Here is a 14,088-nt window from a genome sequence, read left to right as displayed (position 1 = left end):
GAATGCTTTTTAAATGAAGGCTAAACAGGACTTTTATTTTAACATGTACATCAAAACATTGCTACTGAAATCCAAATAAATGTATCCAATGTGGTAATAGAATCTCTTTGCTTTTCAATTTATGAACTGGAGAGACATAACCCACGCACACACACACACACATGCATGCACACATGCACATGCACACGATGCTGGGTATTGGACACAGCAGTAAGATGGTCAACCCTTTTGTGGTCAGCAGCAGCAGTCAACAGTCCAGCTAACTGAGAACAACCCACCCCCCTTAAAGATTTTAACCCCAATATAGATTGTGTTGTATGTGTTGTGTTGGATTGTGTGCTGCTGATAATAACCATGAGTTAATGAAGTTCCTCTCTTGCTTCAGAGCATGGCTACGTCAACAATAGTAGACTTCACGTCAAGATAGTTGTGCTGTGAATTCAGTTTATTATCAGTTTACCGTAATGTAGAAAGATCCACTTAATCTTTTAAGATAACCACAATCACTAGAATGGGACCGCACTCTTGCAAAAGGTAGTGAAAAAGGACAGATATAATGAGAGGGCTTTCTTGGGAAACAGCTGCATGGATCTTACTTTGCGGGGATAAAAGACAATTCACAGTTTCAGCTGGAATGTTTAAAGTACCATCTCAACCCATCAGAACTAATGTTTCTTACTTTACAATGTACTGGAAATAGTCCACATTCAAGTGCAGTTGATTTTGGCCCCAGTGGCTATTCATTTATTGGAACATCAAGGATGATGCAAGATGAGTTAAATAGCCACTGGTGCCTGTTACCAAAAAAAACCCCACATTTGATGCATTAAATGCCGGGTTAAATTCGTTTAACCAAATGCAGTCTTCAGGCAAATTAAAGCCATTTCTATTCTTCAGGTAGACAATGCTTCCACCTGGGGGTTCCACTGCATGGTCGGACACAAAATCTGGCATGAATCTGGCCCTTGAGGACTGGATTTGCCCATGACTGCCAGAATACTGTAGCAATTCCACATACCGGTAATGTAACGTTAGGGTGGACAAGCATTCAAAATATCAATGACAGGCATTATCTTGCAAGTTAAACCAATAACTTAATTTTTGTAGGGCTGTACTGAATGCAGCCAGTTGCTTCATTTTATGTTCTGATACTTGGGGTGCAGTTATTATTAGAGGAACACAGATGGAAAGAGAACTATACAGTACAGGATATTTGCGTTGTGGTTCATAATAATTGTAATACTGCTGGTAAAATAAATGACTTGTAACTGGCCTCCCACCAGGTGTCTTAGCTCTCATCTTTCTGGCAACACGAGCATGATCAACATTTTGTCTCAAATGATTTCATATTTCGCAATTTGCGGGTCAGCGATTTGAACGTGTCTTTGATGCAAAAATAAAAATTAAAAAAAAGTACTTTTACTTGAGCAAATGTTCTCATAGTTCCATCGCGTGGGCAAATTACAAACAAAGAATACTGCTGTGTTGCTTAACAAAGGTAAAGAAAAATATGCAAAAATAATAATCCAAAGCATTAGTAAAATTTACAATAAAATTGGTCAATGCGTGTTATGAGATACGTTCGACTTTTTTTTTTTTTTTCTGCTGCTGGTGTATTAATATATTTACTTGATAATTACCGGGAACATATGCTGCTATGGTTATTTTCTTTTGAAGTCAAATAAAAGAATTATATCGCAAGATAAACAAGTACGCACTAGGTCGTGTGGGAATCCTGTTTTATCAAAAGGTGGCAGTAGTGAGCACTCTGAACCGACTGCAGTCAATCCACGAAGAAGACGCTCGGCCCGGTACTCTCCAGCACGCACATTCACATCGGCGGGACGTACAATTCCACAGCAAACAAGGTAACGTTATGCAACGCATTTGGATCGTGTGTAAAACATAGTTTTATATAGTTTACTCTATTTATTAATTGTAGTATAAGATTTATTCACCCAACTGAATTAGTTAAAGCAAGCTCTTTGTATTATTCCTGCGAACACGCTGTCCGCGTTGCATTAGCTTCCTGTTCAATGACCTTTGCCACCCTATTTTCTTCTTCCTTATTTTTCACTGATTCATTTTGCTGCGTTCCCCGTCTAAAACCAGTGTCATATTCGCGTTACCTAATAGCCGCGGAGCTGCTCGAATGTAGCCGAATTTGCAAACCTCTTTCGAAATGCTGCGCTAGCTAACGACGCTAGCTTGCACGAGCTGAATGAACAAGAATAAGATGGCGTCCATTTTGTATTCAAACGCTACCGCATTCGGTTAAATTAGCTGTTTCTGTCTCCCAGGTGTGTCTGCAAAAATCAAATCACAGCTTCAACACCAGTCAAGACAATTCGACACAATGGATTAATTCTTCTCTTCTCAGACCGGTTTATTTTATTCTTTGTTGTGCTGGTCGATCCTGCGGCCTGCTACCGAAGGCTCCTTGAGCCTGACGAGTCGCTTCGCCTATTATTCTCCGCCAAACGTCTTTTTTGGTTTTTACAAACGTACTAATTAATTTCAATTCAGTTGTTTGTTACATTGTAGCGAGTTTTTAAATCGACTTGGGTTCTGTTCATATCGCGTTGCGCCAAAAAAAAGTTGTAATTGTTTGCGCGCAACCTTGCAATACAAATGATTGTGTTTTCCACACAGATGGCAGAAACCGACGTCGACAATGAGCTTCTGGATTATGAAGAAGATGAGGAGCCCCAGGGAGCACCAGAGAGTGGGACCCCAGCCAACAAGAAGGAGGTTAAAGGGTCCTACGTATCCATTCACAGTTCTGGGTTCAGAGACTTTCTCCTGAAACCAGAGTTGCTCCGGGCCATTGTTGACTGCGGTTTTGAGCACCCTTCAGAAGGTGACTAACGCCCTAAGGACTTTCCCAACTGTACCACAGTGATGCAGGATGCCGTATTGTAATGTAGAGACACTTTTAAACATGGTTTGTTTTTATTTCTAGTGCAACATGAGTGTATTCCCCAAGCTATACTGGGCATGGACATCCTTTGCCAGGCCAAGTCGGGTATGGGGAAGACGGCAGTGTTTGTGCTGGCAACCCTGCAGCAGATTGAACCAGTGGATGGTCAGGTGAGATATTTGCCCTTAATTGCTCCACGCTTTCTTTATTTACCCAAGTTAAAGCTGTAGCAAACACAAGCGAATCGTGGATATCCACCAATTGTCCTTATTCTCTATGTCTCCAGGTCTCTGTCCTTGTAATGTGCCACACTCGAGAGCTGGCCTTCCAGATTAGCAAAGAGTATGAGCGTTTCTCCAAGTACATGCCCACTGTCAAGGTGTCTGTGTTCTTTGGTGGCCTGACCATCAAGAAGGATGAGGAGGTCCTGAAAAAGAACTGCCCTCACATTATTGTCGGAACTCCCGGGCGTATTCGTGCTCTTATCCTCCAGAAGAGCCTCAGCTTGAAGAACATCAAACACTTTGTTCTTGATGAGTGCGATAAGATGCTGGAGCAACTTGGTGAGTACTGGTCCAAAGCAAAACACTACTTAACTTCATTATGTTATAGTTGCTCTATGGTGATTAAATGCTATTTGATTTTTATTCATATGTTGTAGGATTGTTTATTATGGAACATATCCCACAAAGATACAATTATTTGTCTCGCATGTGTCATTTATCACTGCTCCATATTTGTGTTTTTCTGCTCAGACATGCGAGGAGACGTCCAGGAAATTTTCCGAATGACACCCCACGAGAAGCAGGTGATGATGTTCAGTGCAACTCTAAGCAAGGAAGTCCGTCCGGTCTGCCGCAAGTTCATGCAAGACGTGAGTTACTGTCAAGAAAGTTGATGTTTAAATTGAATCCGCCATACTTGAGTCTTGGAGTGTAGCAGCAGCAATAGCAAGTGTAGAAATTTGCTTCCTTTACCTGTTCGGTGAAGATAATTATGATGCCCGTAGGGGTTGTTGCTTGAATCCCTCGAAGCTTTGCCCACTTGTGGTTGTTGGTGTCATGAGTGGCCATATGAGAGGGTGAAACTGACTCTCCTGAGCACATTTAGCATGGACCGGACAGTCAGTGACCGGACTCTGCAGCAGTTCAGGAGAACAGTTGCTTCAGCAGTTACATTTCACTTGTGCAAAAATCTTTAATACACGCAGAAGGGCAAAACAAGGCGTGGCACTCTTGTATAAGGAAATACCGAGGTGTTTGTTGTAGTTTTCTTTTTTTCAGGACGCTCTACAACTGTGTTGTGTGCAGGAGTTTAATAACAATTTGCTTCTCTTTGATAGCCCATGGAGGTGTTTGTTGATGATGAAACCAAGCTAACTCTACATGGGCTGCAGCAGTATTACTGCAAGTTGAAGGACAGCGAGAAAAACCGAAAGCTTTTTGACCTGCTTGATGTTCTTGAGTTCAATCAGGTATGTCTGATATTGGCTGCACACACTGTTGTTATACTTGTTTATTCCAGTTCTTTGCAGAAATAACAGGTTTACACACCTCTGTCCGTTGTGGATCTCTTTGTTTGCACTTTTTCAGTATTAAGACGTTTGGTTTGTTTTTAGGTGGTGATCTTTGTGAAAACAGTGCAGCGTTGTGTCGCTCTGTCCCAGCTGCTGGTGGAGCAGAACTTCCCTGCCATTGCAATTCATAGAGGCATGGCACAGGAGGAGAGGTACCACTGTTGTTTTTCCTTCTTTGCTTGTCAGCATTGCTTTAACATAATGTGATAAGTCATTTGCAGAGAAAGTTGGAGCAAGATGAACTTGAAAAATCTCGTTTTTCCTCGCCCCCCCCTGCAGGTTATCCCGGTACCAGCAGTTTAAGGACTTCCAGCGGCGGATCCTTGTGGCCACCAATCTGTTTGGTCGAGGAATGGACATCGAGCGTGTCAATATTGTGTTCAACTACGACATGCCAGAGGATTCTGACACATACCTTCACAGAGTCAGTCTTGCTATAAAGCATTTTCATTCTGTGTTATATTTCTGCAAAAGTGTTGCGCAATACTGGCGGCATGCAGGCGTTTGATCCTGTGAAAGCCTGTTTTAAGTCATTGTGTTGCTTCCCAGGTGGCCCGTGCTGGAAGATTCGGGACCAAAGGCTTGGCCATCACCTTTGTTTCCGATGAGAACGACGCAAAGATCTTAAATGATGTTCAGGACCGCTTCGAAGTCAACGTCGCGGAGCTGCCAGAGGAGATTGATATCTCCTCTTACAGTAAGTTGTTGCTGATCAACTTAAGGCACGCTTTAGGGCGATTCATATCATTTATGTGTGCTGGTTGAGTTTAAAACGTTTCTAATGTTAAAATACATGGCTACAATATTAAAAATTAAGCCACTGATGCTAATCAATCCATTACTATTATTAATTAACTATAACTATTACTAAATACCCTCAAAAACTAGTGGTTTAATGACAGGTGGCTGGAACCCAGAATCTAGAACAAATTCAAACAATTGATGCTCTTGAGGCCTCTGAATATGCGCTAATTTCTTTTTTCCCTTTCTTTTATTGCAGTTGAACAGTCCAGATGAGTGAAGAGTTGTTCCACGGAGGGATGAGCGTTCCACATTTTAGTTAATTAAAAAAAACAACCATACGTAAAAACTCCCCTTCCCCCCTATAATTGTTTGCATCCTGCTTTAGTGTTTGGTGTTTAGTGTCTCCTTTGTTAAAACCAGATATTTTGTTTTGGTTGAATAAAGTTTTTATACCGTATTTAATGGTTTAACCCTTGTGTTGTCTTCATATTTCTGTTTGTTGGTTCAATCAAATGTATCAAAATATCAATATTCCAAGTATAAACAGCATATAAGGTTAATTAGTCCCCGTTTTAATAAAAATGAAAAATAAGAATGGGTTAATAAAAAGATGTGTGTAAAAATAGTTTGAGGTTTACGAATCAAGGTTTGTTATATATAATGCTGTTTGATCTTTAGGATGGTAATTTAGTATTAATATCTTAGTTTCCACCATACAAGCATATATAGCAGAAAGTCGTTATACACCATGACTTTCTGCAGACTCTGATATCTTTTATGCACTTGTGTGAGAACTATTCCTGCTGATCGCCCAATAAAGTGCAGAGGAAAGTCAGCAGGTGAGGCGGGCAGTACTCTGCCTCAACTCAAGGGGGCGTACGCCAGCTGGCAGGTGCTTTCTCGCTGCAGTGCAGGCCCATTTTAATAGGCAAACTTTATGAAAATGTATTAAAGCACCAGAATTTAAAGTTTGAAAAATAACAGAAAGTTTTAAAATTAAACTTGTGCTGCACTTTAATTTGTTTACAGTATATATGAATTTCTTAAAACACAAGATGGGTGCTTATTCATAGCTATAAAAGAAAGTTCTTTATAGGACAAATACAGTATGTTCCTGTGTATATGTTTGTGTCAATGTGACTACCTGTGCGTGTGCAGCTGATAATAACCGCGGGGGTGACGGAAGTTCTCTTGCTTCAGAGAGCAAAGATTTCTCACTGACGACAAACTTCTCGTGTCCAAAAGATGTGATGACTGATAGTTGCCCTGTGGGTGCAGCTTATCATCACTTTCATTCAGATAAGACCCTACTGATCTTCTAAGATAAGTACACTCACTCGAATGGGACCACAGCTAAGTTCCTGCTGAAATTGTTAAAAAAAAAAAAAAAAAGCAGTTTTGTTACATGAAATAGAAGCTTTAATACCGTTTTTGGTGCATGAAGAAAACAGTACCGGACAACACAAAAGTAGAAAAATAAGTTCAAACCTTTAAACTATACAAGCTAAAATACAGATACTTACATTCGCAAAACAAACATGTGTAGCTTTTACAAAAAAGAAATACATTTTGCAAAATACAAAATATATTGATGGTCTCAAAAAGTGCAGCCAAAATAATTATTTCTTTTTAAAAAAAAAGCTTAAACTTCAAAACTAAGGCAATATGTTGCCTTAATTACCTTTCAATGAATGTGGAAACAGCAAAAGTAAAATCTATCACTGTGAGGCATATTTGTTATTCTTGATATCTATGAAATTGAACCAAATAAACATTATTTTACTGTAACTAAATTGTTCTCCAGGTTCGTAACAGTGTCTGGCTGGTTTTCTCCCATGAACCTGGAAGCTGTTTATCAATAGAAAATGGTGACAGTCACTTTTATTCTAGGGTAGTTTGACAGCAGTGCGCAGAATTTTACACGTGAATACTATATTTTAAAAGCGACAAATTGAGCATATCCGGACGAATAAGGTTTCACAGCAGTGCCAAAGCAGGGGGCCCCAGTACAAGCCGAGCGCACGTTCTCCTGAGCCACAAATAAATAAGAATCAACAGCCGTGTAACCACTGGGGTGAGGAGCAGTTCCTCCTTTTTCCTGTTACATCACCGAGCACGTTGACCTTTTTTAATTTAAAAAAAAATTACTTGAAATATACAATCAAACATTTGCATGTGCTCGGATTTCTCTCGCAAACATGCCCACTGGAGACGGAAATAATCGGTGGCTAAAAATACACACATTAAATTCAGCCCTGGCTCGCTGTGAAGTACACATTCATCATCTAATTTTACCTTAAGATAGCAATTCACTTCTTAGAAAAATAGCATAGCTCACTGGGAATATTAGGTACATTTTCAATAAGGTAAATAAAACGAGTTTGAGGTATCTTGTAGAATTCCTGACCCACCATGCAAATGAGGATACAGCAAGCGGCCTTGAGGGGTCAAGTCGTCCGTCCCTTTAGCTACCTTTTATCAACTGCTGCCAACTACGATGAATTTGGATGTCGTTATTTGACGTCTACTTTCTTTTGCACGCCGATACCAAACATGGCACAAGCACTCTTCCCTTGCCAGATTGGTTCTATGTCTCTAAATGTGCACTAAAACCAAAATAAAGCTCTCTAAATTCATACCAATGTGAATAAATAGTTATCTGGAATGAGCCAAACCTCTGAACTACTTTACTTCCCCTTTGTTGGACAGCAAAAGGTGAACTTAAAGAATAAAATGCTTCATATTTGCGATTGTCCTGTGTGCTGCCCGCTCCGGGAAGCCTGATAGGACCAAAACAGCCCCAAACAAAAAGAAAATAGATCAGACAACAGAAAGAAGGTTCATTACGAAGGCAGCAGGCTGCCATTTCGACAGTACGTACCTGTGACTGACTACTGGAAGGATTCGTACTGCTGAAGTCGGAGTATCTCTTCTTCTGGGACGTGCAGATACAGGACAGGAAGTGGGCGTACTCATCTCTTACCTGGGTTCAACCGAGCAAAACCCAAAAGAGAACACGCACATTGGTCAAGACTGTGTAATTTCCCGGCTGTCGCCTGGCCTCAAAGATATCCAGTAGCTGAGCAGCGCTCATTTCTGTACCTGTTTAGACAGAAGGCAGTGCATGACAAAGACCATAGCTCCCTGCAGGCTGTTGAGGATGGTGAAGATATAGGCGACAACGATGGCGTCCTTCTCAAAGAGGAAGGCTCCGAACACCCACATCAGACCCAAAATACACATCTGGGCTATAGCTGTCACTGTGAAAGCTCTGGGAAGGGAACAGAAGAGGGTGAGTGCAGAGATAAGACCGAGAACTGAAAGACACGGTTCATTTGTTTATCCCCGTGGGATCAGATGAGCAAAAAAGAAAGCAAAAAAGAAAGAGACGAGTCTCCAAAGGGTCACATAATTCACACGTTTGAACAGGAGATCGTAATTCACGAAGAAGAAGGTTTTGGTTTTGTTCATTTGGCTCGTTCTTTGTGTGTGTCGTCACGAGTTAAACAGGCCTGGGTTAAATGATCCCACCCCAACAACAGTCAACAGCCAACAAACCAGACTGACTTAATTTTGTGGAGGCTGGTGAGGTCTGGATTGAGGCTGGTGAACTTCTGGGCAAGCTTCCAGACGGTGATGATGAAGAAGAAGGCATTGAGGATGATGATGACACACACGGGGCCAAAGAAGCTCCAGATGAGACCTTCTTTGAGGGACAGCCAGCAGCTGGCGAGGAAGAAAGAAACCTGTGAATGACTTGTTAGTCTTTGCATCACGTTACAGATCCGGTTTGCCAACACCTACTAGTCCTTTGTGCCGTATTCTTCCGTTCTAACGCTGACCGATATGATGACAATAACGAGGGGCATCCCATAACCAGTGGCAAACAAGTAAAGGGGCCGGATTGTGGCATTGAAGACCTGAACCACCATGCGGTACAGCTGCACTCCTTCCAAGAACATCCACGCAAAGACAGCCAAGAAGAAGAAATGGAGCATCGCCGCGACGAACCTGCAGCCGCCCTGTCGGAAACACGGCGGAGACGTCGACATTTAGGCGAATCGGTCCAAAACAAGACTTCAACGGCCTTTGAAAACGCTGTTTACGCCCGCTCTTACCACCGGCGACGTTTGCGAAATGCCAGCGAGGAAGAAGAGGTCAGCAAGGAAGAGGCAGATACACAGGTGCAGGTGGATGGTGGTGCGGGTCCCCTGAATGGAGCGGCAGAACTTAAAGGTCAGGATGGAGAGCACGAGACACAGCAGTGAGACGGCCAGCCCGATCCTGGTCACCAGCCGGAGCCCGAAGGTGTGCTGGGAAGGGAAAAACCCGACAGCCTCTTAACCCTCTCCGGGAAGTTTGAGGTTTCTGCTGCTGTGAACATCTGAGAATTCGCCCGTACCAAATTGACGCTTACACTCACCTCTATTGGAGTAAGCGCCATCAGCACAGCAAAGCTGCTGAGATGGGAACAATTACACACCGTGTGTGTGGCGTTCGTGGACTCCTCGTGGCAACCGTTGGGGGACCAGGTGCCACTCTCGCTCCAGTAAGCGCAAGTATACGTCGCCGTAGGCTCATTAATGTCCTGAGTAAAGTAAACACTTTCCTGAATGGACGTGTTCAATTTTTCGGATTTCATCATTGTGTTGCTTTTATCGGACAGTTTCCCCTTTTATAATCAACAGTAATTGCGTGATTAGCGTTAGCCAGCTGGTTGCGTTCAGTACGATCGCGAGACAAGCGGTCTTACCTTTAAGTGTCTGAGGGTGATTTGGACCGGGTGCCTCAGGTTCTCAGTCGACGGGTTGGAGACGACAACAGACACGACTCTCGAGAACACCTGAAAAACACGGTTCTCGCTGTCGTTGTCGCGTCTCCGGAGCTCCTCAAAGGAGCGCTCCAATGAAATGTCGAGGTTCTTGTAGCTCAACAATGCAGCCAGGGCAAAACCTGTCAAAGGGAAGGACACATGTGGGGGTTTGATGGGGGTTTGCCCATTCACAGACTGACCTGGGGGACCAGAGGTTTACCGGGGTAGGATCCCGTCCCAGCTGCCGTCGCCCAGTCAGTAACCACTGTGGCGTTCTCTGTGGTCAGATGAATTGGCCCAGTGGGTCGCCTCGCTCCCCTCTGCACTGCAATTTCAGCCTCTACTTGATCGTTAAACATATTGGAAACGGCAAAATTCGTACAAGCGTGTTAAAATCTGGGAGGAGGACCTGTGGGAGGACGCTGTTCTGACCTGGGGCCATTTACCTGTCTCAGTGGTGTCTAACTTGGTGCGGTTGTGCTTGAGCTGTGGCCCGATGAGCCTGACGGCGTTCTCCATCGTCGTGAGAAGGTGGCTCACACTTTGAGCGCTGCCCGGAGGACCGGAGGACAGGACGGACTCGATGGCCGTGAAAACCTTCTGTAAAGGCGACGAGATGTGGAAATGAGCCAAGCGGATTCAGAGAAAAAGGGGTTTCCGTGTCTGCTCCTCTGACCTCCAGCAACGTCTCCCCGTCACCTTTGACCTCGCCGCCAGCCTTCGACAGAATTAGACAGTTGTTTCTCATCATTGACGTGATGTCATCCAGACCTGGAAGTGGCTGAGAGGCAGACAGAAAGGGTCACATAGATCCTGATCCATATGATGGTGGCAGAACATCTAAACTCACAGGATGGGAGCTGATCCCAGTGTTGAAGCCATCACAGTCCAGTTCTGCATGGGAGAGAACCAAAGATGGAGTTAGCTGAGAGGGATCCCTCGCATGTCTCCGAAGCAGGTTGTTGTGCAACATGACGTGGGGCAGCTACTCCGAGATAAATAATTGCGTAATTATTACTAAAGAATAAACAAGCGACAAATAAAATGGATGCAAATGGATTTTCCTCGATCTAAGGCGGAGCCAAAAATGTCCTCACTCGAGCACGGGGTCCCTTGGTTTCCGTAATTTGTGAAGCCGTTTGAACACCTGCACCAGTAGCTCCCATCCGTGTTGTTGCAGACCCCTTCAGGTCCACAGAGGGCCACTTTTTTAGCTTCAGCCTCAGCACATTCATCTCGGTCTGTCGGCAGAGGACAAAAGCTATGAGCACTCGTGAAGGCAGAGCAGTTAGTTAGCGTCCAATAATCCACAAACTCAGTCCGTCACGGCCGACAAAGTTAGCAAAGTCGACTTAGAGGAGCAGGAAGTCCCGACGGTGGGGGTCTGATACCGACGTTCTCACCTTCGCAGCTGCGACTTGTGTCATTTAGAACGTAGCCAAGATGGCAGTTGCACGTGAAGTTCCCAATCTGGTTTGAGCATGTTCCATGAGGACCGCAGAGGTACTTATTTTCATCAGTGCACTCGTTGTGATCTGAAAAGATGAGAGGTATAGTTCAAAAGACACACACACACAAACACACACACACACACACAAACACACACAGGAAGACATACACACACACTTACCTTGGCACTGCCCATCGTATGGTTGGAAGGTAGTTTTATTTAAGGTGTGTTTGTAACCAGGTTTACACGTGCAGTAATAACCGTTCTCCGTGTTATGACAACTTGTAGAGTTCTTGTCGTCCTCATCTGCAACTAAGATGAAATAAAGCAAAGATCAGCAGCGGATGTTAATGGATTTGCTCGTCTCCGTGTTGTACGAAAAATGTCGAGCGGGGAGAGCAGCACATGAGAGGCAGAAAAAAAAGAAAAATAGATCATTACCAAGACTTTTATCATTTTCATCATTTTGTCCTTGGGAACAATCAATGGCACATTGTCCCAGCATACCCAGCAAACCTGTGAGGAGGGAAAGAAGTCCATTTAGTTTCAACTCAAAAGTTTCATTGCTACAACCGGAGTTTTCGCAATTGCTCACGTAATTTTTTATGCAACGAAAGTTGCGCAAACTCCTTTCAGGGTCACGTCCCAACTGATTCTACGGCGCCTTGAGAACGTGTGGGTTGGCTGTTAATATCAGCCTAAACCTGCAGCGTGTCTGAAAATCTCCGGAATTATTCATCACCTTATTTGCAACCGTCTCCTCCTGATCCTCGGTGAGCCGCAAGAATCCTTCATACCAAGAAAGTGCAGCTTTTTGTTTACGCACGGTTCTGGCAGACCACAACAGACGCGCGTGGACCACATTTCTCAACCTCTGTGTCACACACAACAGCAGCTCAGCATCATGTCAGGTTGAGAAAACGTTCCCCTGACCCAGCGTAAAGGGTCCATTTGATCACCGCAGCCGAGGCGGGATGGGGGGAAGCATTGACCCTAAATGCCACAGTGTGACCTGTCCGGTTTTATGAGTAAATGACAAGAATAACGAGCTAAGGTGGCCCTGTGCTCGACTCACAGCTGTGCTTTCATTCATTTGGGAGCTCCGAATGGAAACGTGATCCACAAACCCAGATGCGCCACCCTTGTTTTTCTCAATTCAACAATTCAAGACCCGGTACAGATGAATTCATCACTCTCTAGTACAAAAAAAGACAGACTAGATATTCCATTATTCCATTATTCGATGTAAAAAGACAGCGTTGCAAAACGTACAACTCAAACTAAAGCAGCAACAAGTTTGCAAAAACCCTGGCAGATACTAAAAGGTGTGAAATCATGAACCATTAGTGTTACTTTCACAAGAACGTCAGTGTTATCACTTCATACATTATAATGAAATAGGCTAAATATAATAGTCCCAAACGGAGGCAGTTTTTTCCCCATTAAAGTATTTAACATATCTTCACTACAAATATAATATTCCGTGTGCTGGGACATTTATTTGTTTCTAACATTAAAAATGTCATGATATTTACAGTCACACAAAAAATGTAAGGTCAGGTGTAAATATTTAGCCAACTGGGTTCTGCTTGACATTAATGTAAATACAATAAATATAAGCGGCGGCGAGGAATGCGTGATTTTACTCTGTAGAGTTGTACGTGCACAGAACGTTGAATTAATTGGGAATTTTGTTTCATCTGTTTTTCAAGAATCGTCGCCGTTGTTTTAGAGACTGAAATCAAAGTAAATCAAAAGGAAAACTCTTAGTTTCCCGTAACTGAACTTATTTACTGGCTGCTTTCCAGATAAATGTTTTACAGTTTTGACTTCTTAACTTCCTCTTTGCTGAGGCGGTGACCTCATGGGTTCTGTTCTGACTTTCCACGGGCAGAAAGTGACAGTGACATGGCACCAACAAATACACGTCTACAAAACCATTTATTTACATTTTTATAGTTTTATATTTTATATTTTATATTCTATTTTTAATTTATTCTATTTTATTTCTTATTTTATTCTATTTTTATTATCTTTAATAGGTTTAATGGTGTGTAATGGTGGTGGGTAATTTTGTACAGTGCTGTACGTTTTTTTGGAGATGGTAATTTTTTAAAGTACTCAATCTAAATCTAAGTCTAAACCAAAAGGAAAGCAGCTGCGTTATCTGAACTTCCTCGTGTTCTCACCTCTCAGAACTTTTGAAGCGCACACACACGCTTCTATTGGTAGACTTACCCAAAATAAGCAGCTCTTTACCAAATCCCATGTCAAAAACTGTATGTCTGGTAGATCTTTGAGAATCTCCTTGGTGTCCTCCAATAAGACACGTGGGTCTGGTCCCAGAGAAATAACAGGCCCACAGTTACTCCGACTGAGCTTTCCCAAAAATAAAAGACAAAAATAAAAGATTTCAGATCAAAGGTCCAGAAAACCGCCAACCTTGGTTTGGAGGACGCTTCTCTGAGGGAGGACTAAGAATCAATCCTCAGCTTTCTCTCTCTCAGACTCTCAGGCTGCGTCCTCCCTCCCCCTCTGATTCACCACCCCTCTCCCCCGTCCTCCCTTCCACTGAATGTGTGTGT

The 14,088-nt window shown here is 43.1% G+C and overlaps 2 protein-coding genes across 3 annotated transcripts; one reads left to right on the top strand and one right to left on the bottom strand.

The window, feature by feature from the left end:
* The first annotated feature begins 1,712 nt into the window (after positions 1 to 1,712).
* LOC130527627 (ATP-dependent RNA helicase DDX39A) lies at positions 1,713 to 5,697 on the top strand. Its single transcript, XM_057036302.1, has 10 exons — positions 1,713 to 1,868; positions 2,653 to 2,860; positions 2,963 to 3,090; positions 3,207 to 3,483; positions 3,676 to 3,794; positions 4,263 to 4,394; positions 4,539 to 4,648; positions 4,776 to 4,920; positions 5,046 to 5,193; positions 5,497 to 5,697. The coding sequence occupies exons 2-10, from the start codon at positions 2,653 to 2,655 to the stop codon at positions 5,511 to 5,513; spliced, it is 1,284 nt and encodes a 427-aa protein (XP_056892282.1). The 5' UTR covers positions 1,713 to 1,868; the 3' UTR covers positions 5,514 to 5,697.
* A 939-nt stretch (positions 5,698 to 6,636) lies between these two features.
* On the bottom strand, positions 6,637 to 14,029 carry LOC130527626 (adhesion G protein-coupled receptor E5-like). Of its 2 annotated transcripts, none has more exons than XM_057036300.1 (17): positions 13,742 to 14,029; positions 11,945 to 12,019; positions 11,684 to 11,809; positions 11,457 to 11,588; positions 11,151 to 11,294; positions 10,904 to 10,947; positions 10,730 to 10,834; positions 10,500 to 10,653; positions 10,274 to 10,396; positions 9,994 to 10,193; positions 9,664 to 9,828; positions 9,359 to 9,553; positions 9,045 to 9,262; positions 8,808 to 8,966; positions 8,343 to 8,511; positions 8,122 to 8,223; positions 6,637 to 8,020 (listed from the first exon to the last, which is right to left on the bottom strand). In XM_057036300.1, the coding sequence occupies exons 1-17, from the start codon at positions 13,770 to 13,772 to the stop codon at positions 7,979 to 7,981; spliced, it is 2,184 nt and encodes a 727-aa protein (XP_056892280.1). In that variant the 5' UTR covers positions 13,773 to 14,029; the 3' UTR covers positions 6,637 to 7,978. The 2 variants fall into 2 exon arrangements, with proteins under 2 accessions (XP_056892280.1, XP_056892281.1); XM_057036301.1 differs by having other exon boundaries at positions 10,274 to 10,393.
* Positions 14,030 to 14,088: the final 59 nt, after the last annotated feature.

This window comes from Takifugu flavidus, chromosome 6 (assembly GCF_003711565.1).
Source record: "Takifugu flavidus isolate HTHZ2018 chromosome 6, ASM371156v2, whole genome shotgun sequence".
NCBI lineage: Eukaryota > Metazoa > Chordata > Actinopteri > Tetraodontiformes > Tetraodontidae > Takifugu > Takifugu flavidus.
The sequence above is the reverse complement of the archived record's forward strand: the minus strand, read 5'-3'. Positions and strand labels throughout refer to the sequence as shown.

Coding starts and splice junctions, on each gene's coding strand:
- LOC130527627 (XM_057036302.1), top strand. CDS start 2,653: ATGGCAGAAACCGACGTCGACAATGAGCTTCTGGATTATGAAGAAGAT. Junction 3,091..3,206: donor TTGAACCAGTGGATGGTCAG/GTGAGATATTTG, acceptor CTATGTCTCCAG/GTCTCTGTCCTTGTAATGTG. Junction 3,484..3,675: donor TAAGATGCTGGAGCAACTTG/GTGAGTACTGGT, acceptor TTTTCTGCTCAG/ACATGCGAGGAGACGTCCAG.
- LOC130527626 (XM_057036300.1), bottom strand. CDS start 13,772: ATGGGATTTGGTAAAGAGCTGCTTATTTTGG. Junction 11,295..11,456: donor CACAAGTCGCAGCTGCGAAG/GTGAGAACGTCG, acceptor CTCTGCCGACAG/ACCGAGATGAATGTGCTGAG. Junction 9,263..9,358: donor TTTCGCAAACGTCGCCGGTG/GTAAGAGCGGGC, acceptor TGTTTCCGACAG/GGCGGCTGCAGGTTCGTCGC.